We start from the raw sequence: 22206 nt of genomic DNA on the forward strand, positions 1-22206 counted from the left end.
ATTCGTGGAGAAGTTTGCTTCCATTTCAGCGCCTTTGACAAGGCTGACTCAGAAGGGAGCTAAGTTTCAGTGGTCAGATGCTTGCGAGCGTAGCTTCCAGTTGCTGAAAGAGAAGTTGACTACGGCTCCAGTCCTGACTCTTCCGGAGGGTCCAGATGGGTATGTGATTTATTGTGATGCCTCTGGTATTGGTTTGGGATGTGTGTTGATGCAGCACGGCAGGGTGATAGCTTATGCTTCCCGGCAGCTCAGAAAACATGAAAAGAATTATCCTACTCACGATTTGGAGCTGGCCGCGGTCATTCATGCTTTGAAGATGTGGAGACATTATTTATATGGGGTTCACGTTGACATTTATACAGATCATAAGAGCCTTCAGTACATCTTTAGGCAAAAAGAGCTGAACTTGCGGCAGCGGAGGTGGTTAGAGTTACTGAAAGATTATGATGTTGACATTCTCTACCATCCTGGGAAAGCTAATGTTGTGGCGGATGCACTCAGCCGCAAGTCTATGGGCAGCCTAGCAGACGTGCCATCAGAGAGTAAAGAAATGGTTCGCGATATTCATCAGTTGGCTAGTCTTGGAGTTCGCTTTGCTGATTCTGGAGATGTTGGGGTTTCTGTTCGAGGTATTGCTGAGTCCTCTATTACAGAAGATATTAAGCGGCATCAGTATGAGGATCCTATTCTGGCAAAGTACAGAGACGCAGCGCTGGCACAGGAGAAGACTCCGTTTGAGATTTCACCTAATGGAGTGTTATTTCACAGAGGCAGATTGTGTGTACCTGACGTTGCAGGGTTGCGGCGACAGGTTATGGGCGAGGCACATTACGCCCGATATTCTGTTCACCCAGGGTCGACGAAGATGTACCATGATATCAGATGCCTATATTGGTGGGACGGTATGAAAAGAGATATAGCAGAGTTCGTTGCTCAGTGTCCAAATTGCCAGCAGGTTAAGATTGAGCACCAGAAGCCCGGTGGGCTATTACAGGAGATAGAGATACCGACGTGGAAGTGGGAGATCATTAATATGGACTTTATTACAGGTCTACCTCGCACTCCACGGAGGTATGATTCTATTTGGGTTATTGTTGATCGGCTGACGAAATCAGCCCATTTTCTTCCGGTTCGGACCACCTATTCAGCTGAGGATTATGCCAAGCTTTATGTCAGGGAGATTGTACGACTTCATGGAGTTCCTGTGTCTGTTATTTCCGATAGAGGTGCCCAGTTTACAGCTAAGTTCTGGAGATCGTTTCAGGAGGGATTGGGGACCCAGGTGAGCCTGAGTACAGCCTTCCATCCCCAGTCCGACGGACAGGCCGAGCGCACTATTCAGACATTGGAAGATATGTTGCGTGCCTGTGCTATTGATTTCAAGGGTAGCTGGGACGATCATTTACCGCTTGTTGAGTTTGCGTATAATAACAGCTACCACTCCAGTATTCAGATGGCACCATATGAGGCTTTGTATGGCAGGAAGTGTAGATCACCGATCGGTTGGTTTGATGTTGGGGAGACTGAGTTGATTGGCCCAGATGTGGTCCAGCAGGCCGTGGATAAGGTGAAACTTATTCGAGAAAGATTGTTGGCAGCCCAGAGCCGACAGAAATCTTATGCCGATAAGCGACGTCGACCGTTAGAGTTTCAGATTGGCGATTGGGTGTTCCTGAAAGTGTCACCGATGAAAGGTGTTATGCGATTTGGCAAGAAAGGAAAGCTCAGTCCGAGATATATTGGGCCCTATCTGATTATTCGCAAAATAGGCAAGGTGGCCTACGAATTGGATTTGCCAGCTGACTTGGGAGCGGTACACCCGGTATTTCATGTTTCTATGCTTCGTAAGTGTATTGGTGACCCTTCCAGAGTCTTTCCTGTAGAGGACATTCAGGTCACAGAGGAGCTATCTTATGAGGAGCAGCCTATAGCCATATTGGATCGCCAGGTAAAAAGGTTGCGGAACAAAGATATGGCTTCTGTTAAAGTGCTGTGGCGGAATAATAACCGAGAGGAAATGACCTGGGAAGCTGAGGAGCATATGAAGAAGAAGTATCCTCATTTATTTTCAGAGCCTACAGGTAATCCAATTCTCTATTTGACTATGTTGTTTGATAAATGAATCGTTGATCAATGATTGTATTGTTGTGATAGTTAGTAAGGAAACTCCCCCAAATTGTTGTATGACCGGTAAGGTTAATCTGACATTCGAGGACGAATGTTCTAAAGGGGGGGAGGATGTTAGAACCCGTATTTTTGTACAGTGGAATAATCCGGATTTATTTATGATAAGCTAAGGACAAAATTATTTTGGGATACAAAGTCGGGATTCTTGACCTTCGAATTTATTTTGAGATATAAGTTGTGCATGAATTTATTGGTATGGAACAATTAGGAAAATTTGGGACCAAAAGTGAAAAATTGGAAGAAGAAAATCATCCACAACTTCCATGGTTGGCCCACACAATTTTGTGTCATCTTTTAATTGGGACAACACATTAATGTGGGCCAAGGGATATTGTACACTCTTTATATTATATAAAAGATGACTTCTAGTCATTATTCTTCATTCACCACACTTGGAAAAAAAAGGGGCAAAGCTGAAAACCTCCAAGGAGGCTCACGGCCAGCAGCAACAAAGATCAACTTCCATTTCTTGTCCTCCAAAAATTATTTTGATGATGTAAACCCACTATATTGAGGTCCCTAAGTAGCGTGGAAGCATCGTTGGAGCGATCAACCCATTATTTTCATCTTTTGGAAACCCTAGGCTATTGGAAAGTTGAAGAAGGAAGGTAAGCATTCATTATGTTTTTGTGTTATGAAGGTTATATTCATGTTGTAGTATCTTATAGTGGTTGGAAATCATGAAATATAGTATGATTGGAAGTGGGTTGTGTGATGGGTGTGCTAGCCGTGTAAATGGGTATTGTGATTGGGTTGTTGAATAAATTCCTTGTAGCATGTTAAATTGTTGTAGTGTGTAGGATGGCTAAGAATCATCAACATATGTATATGTGTAGTGTTGGTCGAAATGGGTCATATTATATGACAATGAACGAATGAATATCGCTTAATGTTTTAGTCATCGTCATTGTGAATTCTATGTTGGAAATGAATGTCTAATGACTCAAATTGATGTTGTAGTTGTTGTGAACTGATTTGGAGATCATTGTACATTTAATGTATTTTGTATATTGATGAAAATAGCATTGTTAGAATGTGAATTGTGGGTACAAATCATGATTCGAAAATGAAGGAAAGGTTATAGGGGTGTCTCGGGTTTAGGGGCTGAATTCGGCCAAGTTGGAGAAAAATTTGGATTGTTGGGAATGTTGTATGAATTGCTTAGAACGTCCTTAAATATTGTTGGTATGGGTTCGGGTTAGTATGTGAATGTATAAGCGTCGACGTTGGCTTGAATGCAAGTCATCAAAGTGAATTTATGTAAGTTGTTGAATGATGGAAAAGAAAGCTATTATTGTTGATGTTGCTAGGTTGGTTATTGTTGTTGTTGTTGATTATTTTGGCCGAGTTAAATTCTCGGGGTGGCCTATTTACAGGGGAAATGCTGTCCAAATTTCTGTAGAATTAAGGGCAAATTTGGAATTTAATGCCCAAAAAGTCTTTAGCTAATGTTTGGCATTTTATGGCTTGTTTGTAGACCTTGGGCAGCCCGAATCATAGTTTGGACTTAGCTTGAGTTGGATCATATTGGAGAGCGTTTGAGGTATGTAAAGCAACCTTCCTTCTTTTGGCATGCCTTAGTTTCACATAGGCTAGATTGGAGCTTTAAGGGAATTCCAAATTCGAGATCCGAGCATGTTATGATCCATATATATATATTCTTTGGCACTCTTATGTATGTTTTTATGAAATATGAACCATGATGTATTTGAAGTAATCGCTTTCCGAAATTCGCATGGAAAATGTTCGCTTTAAGGAATTTTGTAATCTCTGAATGCCATATTTTTCGCATAGAGGCTCGGATCGCTCCAATAATTTTTATAGGAGTTTGCTTGATGTATAATGGGTATGTTTTTCATAGGCGGACTCAGTTCGGGTCTATACTCGTCCGTGGGTCCCGCGACGCCCTTTATGTAAATTCGACAACTTTGAATCAAAAAGTGATAATTATTATTCCGATTTCAAATATGACTATTTTACTTATCCTTCGGATTTATAATAATGATTTTATGCATATGATTCCTCACTACTCCGCTCGTGCCTACTATGATATCGTTCGCCGGTTCCCGGGCCGGTTCTGTTGTCGTGCGCTTTTTTGATATATTCCGGTGTTATGCTGTGTTTATGGTTCACCGTGCTCCTTGCTCGAGGGCCGGGTTCCACTTATGTTTGGCGTTATGCTGTGTTTGGCGTTATGCTGTGTTGTGATGTGTGACGGGGATTCGGAGATTTGAAACTTTCTGGTGTTATGCTGTGTTGTGGCGCCATCGACAGGCGGGCGACCACATTTTCCAGTGCCCTATGCATAATTTATACTTTGGGAATAAACATTTTGATATGTATTATTTTCTATATATCTGATTCGATTATTATTCAGATTTATTTCTGTACCTTCTGCTTTGCATACTCAGTACATATTTCGTACTGACCCCCTTCTCCGGGGGCTGCGTTTCATGCCCGCAGGTACAGACGCACAGCCTGGTGATCCACCTGTTTAGGACACCCTTTCTGCTATTCGGAGTGCTCCTCTCTTTCCGGAGCTTATACTTTTGGTATATATATTTATTAGTGCATTTGTATATATTCGTTCATGGGTACGGCGGGGCCCTGTCCCGTCATATGATTCTGTCGGTCTGTTTAGAGGTCTGTGGACATGTTTGTGGGTTAGGGTCTTTCTGTATGAATGTATGTACATGTCGTTTGGGCGATCCCATACGCCGAGGCGGCCGGTCCGCATATGTTGTTTGGGCGACCCTATACGCCGAGGCGGCCGGTCCGCATATGTTTATATATTGCTTGGTTAGCCCTGTGTGGCTTCCGTTGGTATTTTCTGCGTGCAGGGTATATTGGATAGTCCGTAAAACAAAGGAAACTCTGCCGAAATTTTTCTGGAAATTACCTAAATTTGAAATAAAGCCTTGTCGGCTTCCGCCATATACTAGAATGAGTTGATAGAATTTGAGATAATATTTAATAGATGGGTTCGGGTGCCCAGATCGGGCACTAGTCACGGCCTACGGGGTTGGGTCGTGACACTTATGGTGTTGCAAGGTTTAGATTCAAGGACCAATCTTTTTCAAGAAGGGAAGAATGATGCAATTCGAGTTGCCTCAAGGACATTTCGAGAACCTTCCCGGGAATTCCAAGTGTGAATGATTGCGTCGGAGGATGAAGTGGAGCATCAAGATGGTCAAATGAGTGAAGAGGAAAGCTACACGTGCAAAGAGGGGCTATTACATAAATGCATTTCACAACGAAAGACTAACCAAACAAGGCCCTTACTTCATTAAGGGTATAATTGTAATAGCTAGATGTCTTCCTTATTTTCCTAGCATAAGTAGTAGGCTAAACATTTCATTAGACTTAAGACTATTTTGATGATTGATATTTTGATACTCTATTGAGAGTTTGAGGGCTTGTTGAAGCCATTGATTGTGCTTGCCACATTGTTGAGAGGATTAGTTGCTTGGGACATTAGTTCCCCTTGAGGTCATCCTAAGAAATTAGGTACTTAATAGTGTGTAATTACGAGGTCTTAGTTAATTAAGAACTCTGGTTGCCTAATTGTGCCTATATTTGTGTCAATCTATCTATCCTTTTTCTTTTCTTCTTAATTTCTTGTTTCCACATATCCATTCTGGCAACACACACTACTTAAGAATTTCTCACCACAAAGAGTTTGTGGATATATATATATATATATATATATATATATATATATATATATAATGGGTTGGATAAATTATGTTCTATTTTAGTTTTTTAGTGTATTTCATTTGATTTGATTGTGTTGCCGTAATAGTGCAAAATTGCAGTATTTTTTATGTTACCGTTAAGCTCCGTAGCTTGTAATATTTTTCAGAATATTTAGAGAATTACATATGCAGATGAAAAGAAATGTAATAGGCTTTAGCAGAGAAGTCAAGTTTAACCCTTGGTTGATTTATTTTTAAGGTTTTAGACACAAAAAGAGAGGTCTTTTTGAGTTTCCTACAAGTTTCACTTCTGTCATGGATATCAGGCTAGACAGGAAAAGAAAATGCCATCTCTTCATCAATTTTCTGGAGTTTTCTTTTTATGTTTTGATGTCATATAATGTGTTTATTTTGACACTAATTATTATTCGGCTACTCATTTTCATATGGTTAATCTGGATTTGTTGCAACCGCTGAAGCGTAGCCTTGCACATCATCCCCAGAATTGTTTTAGAGCGTTTAAAAGAAGTGTTTATATTTCAAATGTCAATAATGATACAAAAAAAAAATTTAAGCAGGTAACTTCACTGCACGATAACAACATGTATCACCAACAACTCCTACCTACTCTAGCTAGCAACAAAGATACCAACTGGGCATCCATCAAATGTTGATCGAATACTTTTGAGGGACCGGGAACCAAGTGCTCCAAGATGTACTCAACAATTGAAGAGTTATATTTCAATAGAGTCCACCAACAAGGAGATAATGTGAGGTTTTAGTACTTTTTCAGGATGAGTGTATCCATCTTGGTTGTGCTTATAAGTGACATCAATAATGCGAGCAAGATTGAGAATACGAGTGAGAATCTTTGTAGAGACAGGAGTTGGTCGAAGGATTCCTTCATTTACATCCTTCCACGCTATTTCAGCCATTTCTTGAAATTTTTCCATTGCCTCTTCTGTTGATACGTCATAATCTCTCATGTAACACTCAATTCCAGTTGCAATCTGACCTCTACCCTTTTCAACCTGAAAGGAAATCATAACGTGTTGGTGTAAGTATGAATGGTATGGTTGTAGCACAAGTAAAATTAAAAATGTGAGTTTATTTGACGAAATTATACCTCATAGGTGGCTATGTCATCAATGACTCGACATAAGGTCACATTGGCTTCAAGAATTTTAGGGTTCTTGGCCAACCATTCAAAATCTTCCTTGTTAGCACACTTCATGCCTAAGTAGGATGTTGTCGTAAGCAGGTAATAGGTGCTAGTCGCTAATGCGTTGTTAAGATATTCAGAAACAGGCGGCATATATCCTTCAATGAACCATTTTGCTTCCACAAAATAGTTTCTCACAATTTCTTTCATCTGTAAAAACAATCGAAGACGTTCGATCATCAATACATATTCAATATATAAATTTCATTATGAACAAAAATGAGGAGAAAAAGCTACACAGTTGATTGATAAACTGATTAATATTGAGTTAACTAGTATAACGCATGACTCATACTCTTTCTTTTGCATAGTGAACAACTTCGGATCTGCCGTCCTTTGACAACTCCGATTCATAATCATTGTAGAGATCTAAAAGGGCTTTGTAACTGATTTTCATGTAATCTGGGAGCCGGTCAATTTGGTTAATATCCCACCTAATAAATGAAAAAGAAATGAATTTGGTAAGTTATCACTTTAACATAACATATATCATAGGAAGAAGGAGAAACGTCTAGTGTTTGACGGCTAGGCTTGTATTGGATTATAAATTGTAGGCAAAAATTCAAAATTGTAGACAAAATTCGAGAAGTAGTTCATACCTCTGTATGGCATCGGTGTAGACCTCAAGTTCTTTGACAATGCCATAAGCATCAAATGTGTCATCTACTATCGAAATCATTGCTATAGTCTTAGCAAGCATGACACGAGCTTCAGAATATTGAGGTTCAGCATACACTCCCACCGTCCAAAAGTAGCACTCGACTGCTCTGTCCCTAGCATATGGAAGTGTTGTCACAAAATCCAAATCTTTCCACCACCTACAAAGTAAGTAACAACATATCAGATTCTGAGAATTTACTATCAACAAATAATTTATATTTATAATGTAAATTGTCAACATACCTTGATACTTCGCTGAGTTCTTGCTTGTGCAACATCTGCAGTAAATTGAAATCCAATTTGGCAAATCGAAGCAACACATCATTCTTCAATTCCTCCTCATCATAGATGGAGATGAAGTAGCGTGTCTCAACTCTTGGTATGCTCTTATGGAGAGATTGCTCAAGGGCATGTGTCACTTGCTTACTCAGAGGTGACTTCAAATGTGGAGCTGCAGATTCAAGATGAGCAGTTGAGAAAGCAAGTGCGTCTTCCAAAATATCCTCTCCATGAATCCTTACATGTGAAGCTTCGTATAAGTTCAATAGACCCCCGATGTCGTTGCTAAGAGATTCCTTGAATTTTCCGTTTGCGTCTTGGAATCTGCTAAAGATTTCTGTTTTATGAAGAAAAACAAAAGATCAGTTTTCATGCAGAAAAAAGTATAAAACAAAAAGTCCCTGGTGTAAGCTACCAAGAACTATAGATATAACAACAAACAAAAAGCATATGTATCATACGTAATGGACCTACGTGGGGAGATATTGTAACCATGTTGTCTCAGTAGTCGAAAGTGAAGGGATAAAATGCACAAGTCATTGTATTCATGACCCATAAAGTTAGGATCAACATTGTAAGTCTGATCCAACATGTCTTCTATTTGTTTCTCAAAGTGATAGGCAATTCCAAGGCGTTCAACAATGTCAATCAGATTCAACTTTTCAACCAATGTTTTTCCTGCGGAAGCCGACATTAACATACTCCTTGTTTGTTCCTTCAAAGTTTCAATCTCTTGAGCATACTTTTCTGCAACCTGCAAATATATTAATGCATGTTCAAAGTCAGAAATGAACTTCCTTATGATCCAACAAGATAAGAAGACGAATTGACAAATTAAAGACCTGATTATTTATGGAGAATGAATGGAAATGATCACCCCAAAGACTTGGAGAGAAGTCCGCGATGGGGCGGACAATCTCCTCCTCTTCGTAGTTACTGATTTCTGCAGCAGTTGGGGCCATTTCTAGTACTCTTAGCTTGTGGAAAATCAGAAAGAACTTAAATTCCTTTCCCTTCTTTTGTTTCTTATTAGGTGCTAGAGAAACCGAACAAGTGATGATGGAAATGGAAGTGAAGGAAATGAGTATTTATAATGTTTGGTGAGAGCCTTTGGCACAGCCATCTTTCACGATTGAAATTCTTGTTGAAGTAGTAGTCTGGTTGGCGGTTGCCACACTTGACTATATACTATATAGTCACTGGTCTATAGATATAATACTCCCTTATAATATGACAACATGCTTTTTTCTTTTTGAATTTAGCTTATAAATACTTGCAGCGTACAACATTAATTTATAACTACCTACCAGTGTATCTAAATTCTTGTGAACAGCATGCTTTTTCTTCTAAATTAGATCTACTTGTGAACAAGGGGCGTCTTTCACGTTTTCCAAATTCCTGTTACTGAATGCTGTCATCCACTCATCCTTGAATTCTTCCCCATCATCATAACTTGACTATATATATTGGTACTAAATATATTGTCATTGCTAGGGCTGTTCACGGTTTTGGTTAAAACCAAAACCAAATCGAATTAAAAAATCGACATTTGGTTTGGTTTGATTTTAAATTTTAAAAACCGATAATATTTGGTTTGGTTATGGTTATATTAAAAAATAACCGAATAAATAACCGAACCAAACCGATAAATTATATACATAAATTTTATAATTATTTATATGTATAATATTAGTTTTTCATAAATAATTATAAATATTTTATACCTTTTAATCATTAATTTGATTTTTGGTCTACTTATTTCACATGATTGTTTAAGACCCATGTTTTTAAGAATATGTCCAAGCCCATGTTTTTAAGTCTTTTAACTCTTTAAGTGTTAAGTATAAACCTACTAACAGAAGCTCACGTTAGAGTCTAATGTCTTTAACTTAAATTTTTAGCCTTTCTTTGTCAGTCATTTGATTTTAGGTTGTTTTTTTTTTTTCGAATTTATACCTTTCTTTTTTCTTGTATGTATGAGTCCTAAACTTCTAATATTTTTCATATGAAAAGGACAGCGGTTGTAGATTTGGAGGTTCCTATAAAAGATATTTCCGTAACATCAGCATTTACTGCAACTAGAGGTGGCAACCGGTTTGGCCTTACCGGTTAAACCGGAACCGGTAAAACCGGTTAACCGTTTAATGGTTTACCGGTCCGGTTCCAATATTTTGGAAACCGGAACCGGTAAAACCGGTAAAAAATTTTTTTTTTAAAAAAACTAAAGTATATAAGTAAGTATATATAGTATATAGTACATATATATAAGTATGTATAGTATATATATTAAGTTATACATATATATAAGTATATACAGTATATAGTACATATATATTAAGTATATATAGTATAATTAAGTATATGAAATTTTGAACGAAATAAGGCTTACCAAATATTAATTATAATTTGCATGAGCAAATCACGTCACCAAAAAAACAACTGGGACTTCTTCCCAACTTCAAAAGTTTACACAAATTCCTGTTAGACCAAGAGATCCTAATTACCTTAGGCGAAAAAGATTAAACACCATAACGTTCATATTGCACGTATAACAAAAAGTAACACGAGTAGTAAAGTTTACTTTTAGTTGGCCTATATATATACATATATATAGTATATATATTAAGTTATACATATATATACATATTAATATATATGTACTATATATATTAAGTTATACATATATTTAGTATATATAATAAGTTATACATATATATATATATATATAAGTATATATAGTATATAGTACATATATATAAGTATGTATAGTATATATATTAAGTTATACATATATATAAGTATATATATATATATTAAGTTATACATATATATAAGTATATGTAAGTTATACATATATATGTATACAAAAAGCACTATTCTGTATTGCTGACTTGCTGTTAGGCTGTTAGTCAGTAAATATTTAAACTTTAATTATAAAGTTGTATAACATATGAAAATATAGCTACAATATACAAATAAATACTATAATATATATATATATATATATATATATATATATATATATATAATACAAAAAACAAAAACAAAATAGATTTTAACCACTCCAAACCGGACCGGTTCCGGTTTGAGGTTTAAAATCGGTAAACCGGAACCGGTTAAACTGGAACCGGCCGGTTCCTTAACCGGTTCCGGTTGGAACCGGTTGCCACCTTTAACTGCAACTCAAGCACATGGTAATGCTCTAATACTTCTTCCGTGGGTAATCCTCCTAAAAGGCAGAAAAGAACAACTCTTGGTAATCAAGACCCTAGCCCTGGGGATAATGATAGAAAAACATCTGAAGTTTGGGATCATTACACAAGGTGTTTTTAATAAAATGGGAGAATTGAGGACAAAATACAAGTATTGCCCCAAAGTTTGGGATCATTACACAAAGTTTTTTTATTTCATATATTTTCATTTTAATTTTAGATAGTCTTTATGTTTAATTAATATATATATTTGTAACAACAACTAAAAGCTCTTATGCTCTACTTTATTTCCAGGTATGTGTATTAAGATGACAAAAATGGTGCAGCCACTACTTAGTTAGTTTTTAGCTCTATATGTAATAGTTTAGCAACTTTGAGTAACTTGAGTATGACACTATCACTAATAGTGAAAATATTTCTATGATGTATGTTCCACCTTAAACGCTAAATAAAAGTTATCGTTTGAACAAAAAAAAAAAAGACATGTCTTTTTCAACTTTTTAATGTTTTACTGATAAGTCTCATGGCCTAGTCATAAACCGAAAAATTCAACCAAACCGACAATAACCAAACCGGTGATTATTATTTTATTTGGTTATGATTTTAATCAATAACCGACCCAAACCGACCCATGAACACCCCTAGTCATTGCTCTGTAAGATACTACTACTACTACTACTATATATATAATATAGCAACAACATCTATATATATATATATATACTAGATGGCCTGCACGGGCGTATGCTCGATATAGCTGTGTTCATTATTTGTGTAATTACATGATCACCAACAAAGGTTTGACACTGATGAATAAGTTAGCTGAAGGAACTCTCTTACTGAACTACAACAATATAGATAAAAGGTACTTACAATCTATCACTTTAGTTACGCTTACACAAACATGAGGCTATCAAACTATAATATCTTCCAATGTCCATGCAAGCCCATTTTCATCCATCTAAATCAGTTTTCTGCTTCAAATACATGTGCCAGAAGAAAACCATAGAGGATGAAAAAATCTGAACTTTTTTCCTACAAGGAGGTAACCTGCAAAATATAAATTACAAGGTTCAAAACGATACGAAGATCACTGGTAATAAATATTCTTGTCTGGGGAAATATGAAAGACAAAGTTCAAGATTCGAATTTGTAACATAGATTAGACTGGAAAAAAATTAACGCATATAACAGTCAAATATAACCTCGCTTCCACTTCACATCCAAGACAACCCAATGATACCTACCTTCTCGGGCATCCTTCAATGACTAAAATCATAAGTCAAGTATGCTCTCAGAAAAAAAGAAAGCTTTTAAACTCACTATTTTGAAAACAACAGATGAATTTCCTTCTGTATAAAGTTATAAGCATCTACATAGATAAATTTTATGGTAAGGAATATTCGTATGTCAGCATCTTATTTGAATCATAGTAGACATAACAACTTTACTATACAAGACAAATATTACGGGATAAGATGAAGAGTTAAAACAAAATGAAAGATGAAGAGTTAAAACAAAATGAAAGATTCAAGTACCACATCACTTGAAGGAGATAGAAGCTAGCACATAAACGCTATACCTACATTACTAAAGAGTAAGTTAGATTAGGTATAACCTGCTATCCCGGCAGGCTATATTGCAAACATGTTAATACATGTAAGGTGCTAACAGAATTAGTTACAGAAAAGATTCCGCGATGGATAGAGATGACCAAAGACTGATGAGGCACAAAAGATACTTATTGAACAAAATCCCAAAATTAAATACAATTGTTAGTAATAGAAGAAAGTACCCAATTAATTTTGCACTTTCAAGTTTTTCAATACTTATTTCTTGAAAAAGCCAATAGGCGTCTACAGACAAAACTATGTTGCTAATAGAAGGAATCACTACATTGAAAAATAGAAGTATTTCCCAAGCATCTAAAAATTATATGCCAAACGAAGTACTCTCAAGTTACATTGATGTCTTCATGCAGCCATTGCCTCATGAAAAATGCCCATGCACCCTAAACTAAATAGGTACCTTCAGTCCTTTGATATATCATATACATGAAGTATCCCAATAAATGAAATATCATAACGTCAATATCAAAACTAAAGTGACGGAAAAAAATTCTTCTACTTACTAAGGAAGTAAATAGTTCATTTCCTTACCTCTTAATATGAGTTCTCCGCAGTTCACTTATCAAAGTAGACCACACATCTGAATTAATATGACATAATATTACTCGATGCTGCAAAAACCACAGGGCGAGTCAGTGTGTCCATTCACTGCATTAATACTATAATAAAACAACTTGCTTTTAAAAACCACATATCATCAAGAAAGAGCACAATAGAAGAATCACATTTCTTTTACATCATGTAGAGACTCCAAAAAAAAAAAAAAAAAACAGACTCCAAAAACAATTAAAAAAAATATGAAATCAACGCTCACCTGGTAAATCCTATCGGGACCTGAGAATGAAACTAATAAACACGGAAGACGGTGAGAGAATCCACCAGAGTGCGTACGAAAAGCTAGCGGAGAAAATTGGAAGAAGCATTGAGAGAGAGAGAAATGAAAATAACTACGCGGGTGTGTTGTACATGTTACACCTGGAAAGCTAAATTGACTCAATTTAAGCCCAAATGTAAAATGACAGAAATACCCTTCGTCGTTCAAAAAGCTTCACTTATTAATAGTTTAAATACTAGATGGCCCGTGCCCGTGCAGAGCACGGGCGTATGCTCAACATCACTGTTTTTATTATTTGTGCAAAGAATACTAAAAAGATCCTAACACCAAGAGAATATTTGTTGTTTCAGGCTTTTAACACTTCATCATATTTACACACACTAAGGAACAAAGTCATACAAGATTGTGAAGTCGTACATTCTTCATCTTCATGAGAAAACCCATTAACATAAGGGAAAAAAGCACATTCTCTTTTGAAAATTGACCACTCCATAAATTAGCTTGACAAAAATATCGAAACCTGCCATTACAAGACATAAGGAATAAAATTTGCACTTGTCTACCAAAATGAAAGAAAGAATTTGGTACTAAAAGCTGATCTTCCAGTGAATTACTGTTGGAATACGACTCCAGCACATTGCAAATTGACAAGACAACTTAAAAGGTCTAAAATAACCAGTGTATTTGCATCAGACTACAGAGTCTGGGAAAACGTGTATAAAAATCAATATACTGTAAACATAAACATAGAACAATTGTTGAATGAGGTTTCCATCTCAAAATGAATTCTATGTTCCACACTCAGCACAATTTTGTGCCACTTCTTCATATATTGAAGTGCAATTCATAGACCCCCAGATATATGAATCCTACCACATAGCATTTGGTGTTTCAAGATCTGGCCATCAAGTTAACGAAATCCCCCCATCTACCACAAAACTACTCCTACAGCATATTCGTAGGAATTAATAGTTTTGACTTAAAAAGCAGAGAAGAAGCTTCTATTCTAGAAGTGGTAGCTTCCTGCCTCGGCAAACAAGAGCACACAAAGTATTGGTAAGCATAACCTTTCGCACATTAACAAACGTATGCCCATGTTTGTTAATGTAATGTAGAGTTTAATTCAACCAATCATTCTAGCGAGAAGGTGGCATGTCTGTAATGAAATAGCAACTTTCCCACTAACACACTTTGAAGTTCAGAAAGTCTGATTAGAATAATTAGCAGAAGAATCTACAGAGAGACGAAGCCATCTCACAGCATTATCTGCTCGATATCATTCCAGAAGTGCTACCTTTTGTCAGGTGGCATTTGTCTATATGCAGTACGTCACCTAACGGTTTCAACACTACTTTTGGCACAAAGACATGGATGTTCCCCGTCTGCTCAATTTGGGCTTTGTCAATCTTTCTTTTCTTGTTAAATTTCTGATTTTCAAGGTTTTACAATATATTTTGTTGTTAAAGTCTGAATTTTGTATTCTTTAATACCTAATTTATTCCTACAGTACATGCACCTATAAAGTACAACATGAAATATAAAGCACAATTATTTTGGATTATAACTAAGCATATAACATTAGAACAAAATAGTGTAGAAATTACCTTGGTTTTAGTTTTCTCCTTCTCATCAAAGGTCTGTAGTAATAGTAATGCTCCAACAGGTTTAACAACTGAATTGTCTTCATTCATACAAATGCACTTGGAAGAGGAAGAACTAATTTCTTTTTTATGTGTGTCTTGTCTCCGTCAACATTTTATCCCATTTATGTTAGAAAAATATATTGCAAATCACAACAGGTTACACATAAATCTATAGGATTGTAGCACTCTAAAACTTAATAAGTGGAACTTTAGAGTTGCGTAACAAATAAGAGCTAAATTGTAAATCTTTTCACACAATCACCTGAACTTCTTTATTTGGCAGTGTAGCCTTGAATGAATTTGCCTGTTCTTAGGGAAGTTTCACAATGTATGGAGATCATTTTTACCTTTGTAAACATTTTTTCAAGACTCCTAATACTAAGAAGCATCCCTAGCAAATACTAAGAAGCACCAGCAGCCAGTACGAGAAACACTGAAGAAAGTACATTGCAAAGGAGAGCTTAAATTTAAGGTAATGGAGAGATGATAGGTGAATCAGCAGGCAACGTGGTTTACCGATAATCCAGCTGAAGAAAATATCATGCTATCAAGGAAGCATTAGTTGAACTTGCAAAGTGCAGTTAAGTTAGGTGCAGTAGTAAATTTGCTTACCTTTTTTTCATGACTATAGAGGTCACTGGAACTTCTATGTACCAGACAAAAAGTCAGCAAGCTGTAGTAAATACTTTATTTTCCTGCAAAAATAACTACTGTTATTAAGGAAAAAATGTAAGTGAGTTGCTATCGCTGGGAAGAAGGGAAACTTAAGTAATCAGATATAGAGCTGTTGAATAGTCGCGAGCTTCCTTTCATTCATACGCAAAGTATAAAAGATCACCAACCTTTTTGTCCAGATGATAACCATGAATTCTCAAGGAGGGTAAACGAAGAAGTGGATTTCATAAATAGATTGGTTAATAATGTCAGTGTAGTCCAATAATTTGCTTAAGTGATGGATACATAGGTAGTTCTACCAGATAAAATCTTGCAGAAACTAAATATTGACATAGATGCATTCGAAACAAAACTTCCTACATTTATCAATTTATCTCTTTATCTTTTTAACAATCAGCAATCAGGTAATGGAGGGCGAGTATATGTGGGCTACTGAGAACCAATTGGTATAAATTGTATCGTGTGCTCCAAGCAAGTGGCGAGAAAGATAAAATTATGCTAATTACCTTAGAAGAATGTCCTCAGATGTAACGTTAGCATATGTCAGATGCATTTTTGTCTTGTCCCCGTGGTTTTGAAGAATAGCTCTAACAACCTGGACAGAAGCATAAATGGGCAGTTATGACTTATACCAGACTCAAATCTTCAGGTCACAACAAACCACACAAGTCAAAGAAAACAATTTATTCCTGAAACATAGCACGGAACTCTATGTATTAGGTGAAGACACTCACCCAATTTGTACAATTTCCAAATGAATATGAAGCTACCAACTCAAGCTAAAACAAATAGAAGAATTGTCATCCTTCCATTGATCTTTTGTTTACCTTCATTTTGGTTGCAGGATTTCCAAGAAAAAAGAGGCTTTGAACTTATAACTCATATTCCTCAGGAAGTTGTAATGTAACAGTGTGATACAAATAGACCTCTGACAATTGTCGGTGGTTGGCGTAAGTTAGAACGTTCATTACATGTTCCCGATGTTGATCCTGTAATATAGTATGAATTAACGTACAGTGAGTAACTATCTAGCTGTATTTATAAATTCTAAAATTTAATTTATGCTAACCTATTTCATACTTACTGGCACATTGAGTTGGTTGTTCGGTTGCAGAAGTACCAGAAGAAAGGCAAGAAGTTAAATAATGGATTGAAGGAGCACCTTTTTGTCCTGTGAGCGAAATAGCTTTTTTCTCATAAGAGTACCTGCACAATCTAAAAGTGAAAGGTAAAGCAAATGTAAAGTGAAAGAAGGAGATACTGTTGGGAATAAATCATAATACACGTGATGGACAGAATGATAAATTTGGAAAAATTGTTAGCATGCATTTGCTAAATTCAGCCAAAAATTAGCGGAAAAGCGGAAGATATAAATTTTATTTTAAAACAGAAGAAACAAAAATAAAATTACAAAATTCCAACAGTGGTAAATCAATTCCCGCCATTTATCTCAACCCATAGCCACCACATGCAACACAGAGTGGTTCAGCAAAAATGAGGACATATATAATAGTCAAATAATCCATATCCCTACCGATGTGGGAATTCAAATATTAGAACTTGAAGGAAGCATATTCAGCAAATCTCTACCAGTCATTCCCCTAGATTAATCAAAAGAAAAAACCAAAGAAAATAAAAGTTTTATCGAATCTGAAATGGGGAAATTTAACAACCGATTGAGAGCTATTCTATTGTTACCCAAAACATGCAAATAAAAATATGCTGTATCAAATTGGCATTCATCCCCAAATCAACCAAAAAGAAGAAGAATAATAAAGCAAAAAAGGAGAAAAATTACAAAACCCACAATGCTTGCAAGTGTAATGGAAGCGAAAGAGGAAAGATAGTTTTTTTTTTTTTTTTAATGATAAAGTTCTGAGAGTGGAAAACCTTGAGGAGAAAAAGAAAAAGGGTTTTGATATCAATTTGATGGAGCATAATTCAGTAGATAGAGAGTGAAAACAGAAAAACAATAAAGATAGAGAGAGATAAGAATAGATAAAAGATAAGAGAAAAGATACATTACAGAGCTTGAATCTATAAACTTCTTTTCGGTAATCCCTGCATATATATATATATATATATCATAGAAACTACGGTTAGTTCGTAGCTATAACTTCGTCTATATATCCGCATTTGAACAGAGCAATTATGAATTTCTGTGTGCATTAAGAAATTATATGCAGTTCAGTAATGATTGTTCGTGGAAATAGCCTATTAGCCACTTCGTATAAACACAAATATTCACAATTTCTGTTGAATCCCCTTTACCCTTGAAGGAAGCTATAAGTCTTGAAAATGGACTTGATACGCCCCCATGTGATTTGCTGAAATGTTTTCCAAGCATTACTCTACATTTGTAGAAGACTGAATTAAATCAAATTTTTGAGTACTGAAACAGAGAATTTGGGCTTAGGTTACATTGTAATTCAGTTTGTTTTGTTGTTTTTAACTCTCTTTCTTCAGTTTTATCTTCCACAATCAGCTTATTGTAAACACTACACCAAATCACTCTTTCAACTGTAGTCCAACCTTCAATTAACTAATCCTCATGAACCAGTAATACATCTTCTATATCAATATTAACTTGCACCATTTTGCAATGTAAAACCCATGCCCCAATCTTTTGCCTTATTTATTTCCACCCAAGTTACCCAACTATAAGAAAGAATTATCATAAACAAGAAGTTATTACCTTTCGTGAAACCGATATAACAAAAGCATTAGTAATTGACAGGCGCAACCCAAAAAGTTGGAGGAAGATGCAGCCTGTGGAAAACAAATCTATATCAAAATCCCATCACCAAGAATTGGGTAAAACCAAATGAAGAAATCAGCAGAACTCACAGATTCAAAAACTGAGAACAAACAGAGAGACCAATGAAACTAAGAAGAAAAGCTGAAAACATCAATAATCGAGCAACACGACTTTAAATCAAAACCAAACCGATCAATCCACCAGATATTAATCATCAAACTATCTCTGTAATAATCATTCAGATATTGAACACCCACAAGATATATCAACAAAATAACACAAAGAAGTGTCAGTAATAGACAACACCAGCAAAAAAAAGATGGAGAAAGATGAAAAACATCACTAATTTAAGAGCCAGCCAGTCAACTGGAAGGGGAAAAAAATAACCAAACGAAAAAATTTCTTACAGATATTTATTTAATCTATCCTAAAATACTCAATTTAAAATTGCAGGTGAAAACCTCAAAATCCAAATAAGCACAATCAGAGGTCCAATCTATAGCGAAAAATTAGATCATAAAACTATGGCGTTACCTTGATTAGAACAAAAATCAAGCTTGAAAGTAGCCGGCTGGTTTCATAGAGTTTGCAGAAATCTAACTTGATTAAACTAATTTTTGGGGAGAAAATAGCACGATAATGAAAGGGATAAAGAAATGAGCAGCTAAGCAAAGGGTGTAAGAATGCCCATCAAACAGAGATAAAGCAATAGCAGAACAAAGAAGTGATGTTTTTTTTTTTTTTTCCAATTCTCATATTTCTTGGAATTGATCAAAGCTTTTTCCATCCAAACTTGTTCTTTCATAGAAATCGCAAAAAGAACACGCCAAATTAAAAGTAGGAACCTACAGAAAATTGAACTCACCGGAAAAAGAAACAAAACCAGTAGAAAACTGATCGGATGAAGGATGGCAAAGGGCAGAAGATCGTAGAACATGGTAGAATTGTAATGAATATCTACTTTATTTTAATTAATTGGATCATGCTTATTAGATAGTTAAAATAAAAAATATATATGTATGCCTTTTCTTCTAATTTTATATTCCTTGTGTCCTCGTTTTTTCCTTCATGCGTGGCGTCTTCCTCCGGATTTTTAAACATCATAAAACTATGTTCTATTTATGTTCTTCATGTCGTTATGCACAGGAGTAGCTGGGTCTACTTTGATGAACTCAGAATCTGAAATTTCTTATAGTGTGTTGTGTAGAGACGGACACAGGATTTTCACTGAGAAATTCAAGATATAAAGAAATCATCCACTATATGTACATACAAAACAAAAATTAAACTTTGTATGATTTAATTATCCAGCGTAGGGGGTTCAGTTGCGCCCCTACCTCAGCACCTAGTACTGTGGAGTACCGCATGCATGTTGAGAAAGGATATTAGGAAGCACATGCTGAAAGTATATATTATCAAATAATCAAGGAAACTTAATTTTCTTATCAATCCAGTGCGAGAAGGGTAATCTTCTTGTTGATTCCAGACCATACATTCCAGACAATTCTTTTAGGAAATTATGTTTATATAAATGATCTCATTGAATGTGTGCAAGTAATAAGCAGAGAATAAAATGAGAGAATGTAATTTGAGAAAGTTTGGTATATCCCACATAAACCATTACGTGCACCTGTCAAGAAAATTGATGTCAACAAGACGACATATACTCAAAATCACATGATAAGAAGTTATGTGAAATTCTTCCAATCTCTCGAAGTCCAAGCAAATTTAATTAAAAAAGAAAAAGCAGAACTAAAAAACAAAAAAAAACAAAAAAAACAAAAAAAAAAACATCCATATGGCTATGCCAACTAGATTAAAACTTTTGTTATACACTCACAGTTTTAATATGTAGAGAATTTCGAATGTCATAAAGCTAATTTATTGAATTTGGAAAGAGTCAACTATATATATATATATATATAGACACACACTAACTAGTGTCATTTGGCCCGTTCAGCTCTTGCTTCTTTGTTTTTGCAACATTAATTTGACACTTTCCAAACAATTCTAAATATTAAAATACAAAAACGTATCTGAAAGTTAAAGAAAAACATTTTTCTGAGTTTATCTATTAGATTTTTTAAAAAAATAAACACAAACAATTGAAAGCTTTTCTAATTTTTATTTTACTGAAATTCTTTGAAATTAAAGTCCTCAATGATCCAATGAGCTTTTCATATGTTAAATTAATCTCATTTGTTTCTTTGAATCGAACCCATATTGGCTAACATATTTGTAACCAAAAGATATTACGTCATTCAATTAACGCCGAAAATATTTAATGTGAAAATATTGTTGTACGACAAAATCAATAAAGTTAACTTATAAATACATATAAAGAATTAAAAGCCTTGATATTATAAGATATTTTTGTAGATGCTCTTTCAAGTTAAATCACACAAAAAAGTACTGAAAAGTAATAAAAATTAAATTGTTCTTACTTTAAGCTTTGATTTTCCTTCCAAAAGATGGCACGTTAAAAAAAGTAAAAAATATACTTTTTGCAATTATCTGGTATTGTTATTGTTTGGAGATAAAATTGCATTTGCTTTAACTACAATATTTTTCCAAACATTTCAGAATATATATAAAAATAATATTTTATAGTTCCTCTTTTAATATGTAATTTATTAGATAAATTTTATGTTAAAAGGTGCGCACGTAAAATTTGATTAATTAACTACCTTACTTCGAAGTTCATTTTTCGATTGAGACGAAAGGACTATAATAACATTTGTGATACATTTTAAAAGTATTTAACAATGCTATAAGTTTATTCGTATTTAGTCTTTTAATTTAAAACTTAATCCTACCTTAAGTGAAATCTTTATTCTTTATTAATTACTTATTTTTGGTAGCATGTGCGACTCAAAATTACAGCAGAAAATAAACAAACAAAATTTATGTTTAACCGAACGAATAAAAATTAAAAATAACAAATAATAATCGGTAAATAACATCAACAAATAATAAATAGTACTATAAGAGTAATGTTTTAGCTCAATAATTAAGCCTATATTAAGATAGAATTTAAATGACGGATAATTCTTTACGTGTCTATAATAAATCTTAAGGAAAAATATAAATTAAAATAAATTTAATAATATTTCCTCTTAAAAAAGACTCAAATATGTATGAATTTGCTTTGTGGGATCCACTTTAACTTTGTCATGACATCATTATTTTAAGTGGCATTAAAGAAGTCCTTAAAGTTCTCAAAATTTCCCAAAATGGTGAGCATTCATAAAGCCATAAAAACTTCAATTAGGGGTAAAAAGAGACAAAACAATTCATGTGAGGACTACAAAAATTGGTATTCTCGCATATATTACTACTATATATAAGGGCAAACTTAGGGACCTTTGTAGTCCTCACAAGAATTTCCAAATTTTTTTTAAACTTTTTCATT

The 22206-nt window shown here is 34.9% G+C and overlaps 1 protein-coding gene and 1 long non-coding RNA gene across 20 annotated transcripts; both read right to left on the reverse strand.

The window, feature by feature from the left end:
• Positions 1 to 6400: 6400 nt before the first annotated feature.
• LOC132644934 (vetispiradiene synthase 3) lies at positions 6401 to 9118 on the reverse strand. Its single transcript, XM_060361617.1, has 7 exons — positions 8886 to 9118; positions 8518 to 8797; positions 8008 to 8380; positions 7704 to 7922; positions 7400 to 7538; positions 7009 to 7254; positions 6401 to 6913 (listed from the first exon to the last, which is right to left on the reverse strand). The coding sequence occupies exons 1-7, from the start codon at positions 9003 to 9005 to the stop codon at positions 6617 to 6619; spliced, it is 1674 nt and encodes a 557-aa protein (XP_060217600.1). The 5' UTR covers positions 9006 to 9118; the 3' UTR covers positions 6401 to 6616.
• Positions 9119 to 12000: 2882 nt separating this feature from the next.
• LOC132644935 (uncharacterized) lies at positions 12001 to 20417 on the reverse strand. Of its 19 annotated transcripts, none has more exons than XR_009583959.1 (8): positions 20132 to 20417; positions 18732 to 18805; positions 18308 to 18387; positions 17121 to 17251; positions 16864 to 17025; positions 16543 to 16631; positions 13415 to 16056; positions 12001 to 12305 (listed from the first exon to the last, which is right to left on the reverse strand). It is a non-coding gene; the product is annotated as an uncharacterized LOC132644935 (long non-coding RNA). The 19 variants fall into 19 exon arrangements; XR_009583961.1 differs by lacking the exon at positions 18308 to 18387 and adding an exon at positions 18058 to 18097 and having other exon boundaries at positions 20132 to 20416; XR_009583952.1 differs by lacking the exons at positions 18308 to 18387; positions 20132 to 20417 and adding exons at positions 18063 to 18097; positions 19660 to 20120.
• Positions 20418 to 22206: the final 1789 nt, after the last annotated feature.

The sequence above is a fragment of the Lycium barbarum genome, chromosome 6, assembly GCF_019175385.1.
Source record: "Lycium barbarum isolate Lr01 chromosome 6, ASM1917538v2, whole genome shotgun sequence".
In the NCBI taxonomy this organism is placed as follows: domain Eukaryota; kingdom Viridiplantae; phylum Streptophyta; class Magnoliopsida; order Solanales; family Solanaceae; genus Lycium; species Lycium barbarum.

Bases quoted from the DNA above. Each gene is read 5' to 3' on its own strand.
- LOC132644934 (XM_060361617.1), bottom strand. From the start codon at position 9,005: ATGGCCCCAACTGCTGCAGAAATCAGTAACTACGAAGAGGAGGAGATT. The intron at 7,923-8,007 runs GTATGTTGACAA...CTTACTTTGTAG, and splicing joins GAACTCAGCGAAGTATCAAG to GTGGTGGAAAGATTTGGATT. The intron at 7,539-7,703 runs GTATGAACTACT...TTCATTTATTAG, and splicing joins TACACCGATGCCATACAGAG to GTGGGATATTAACCAAATTG.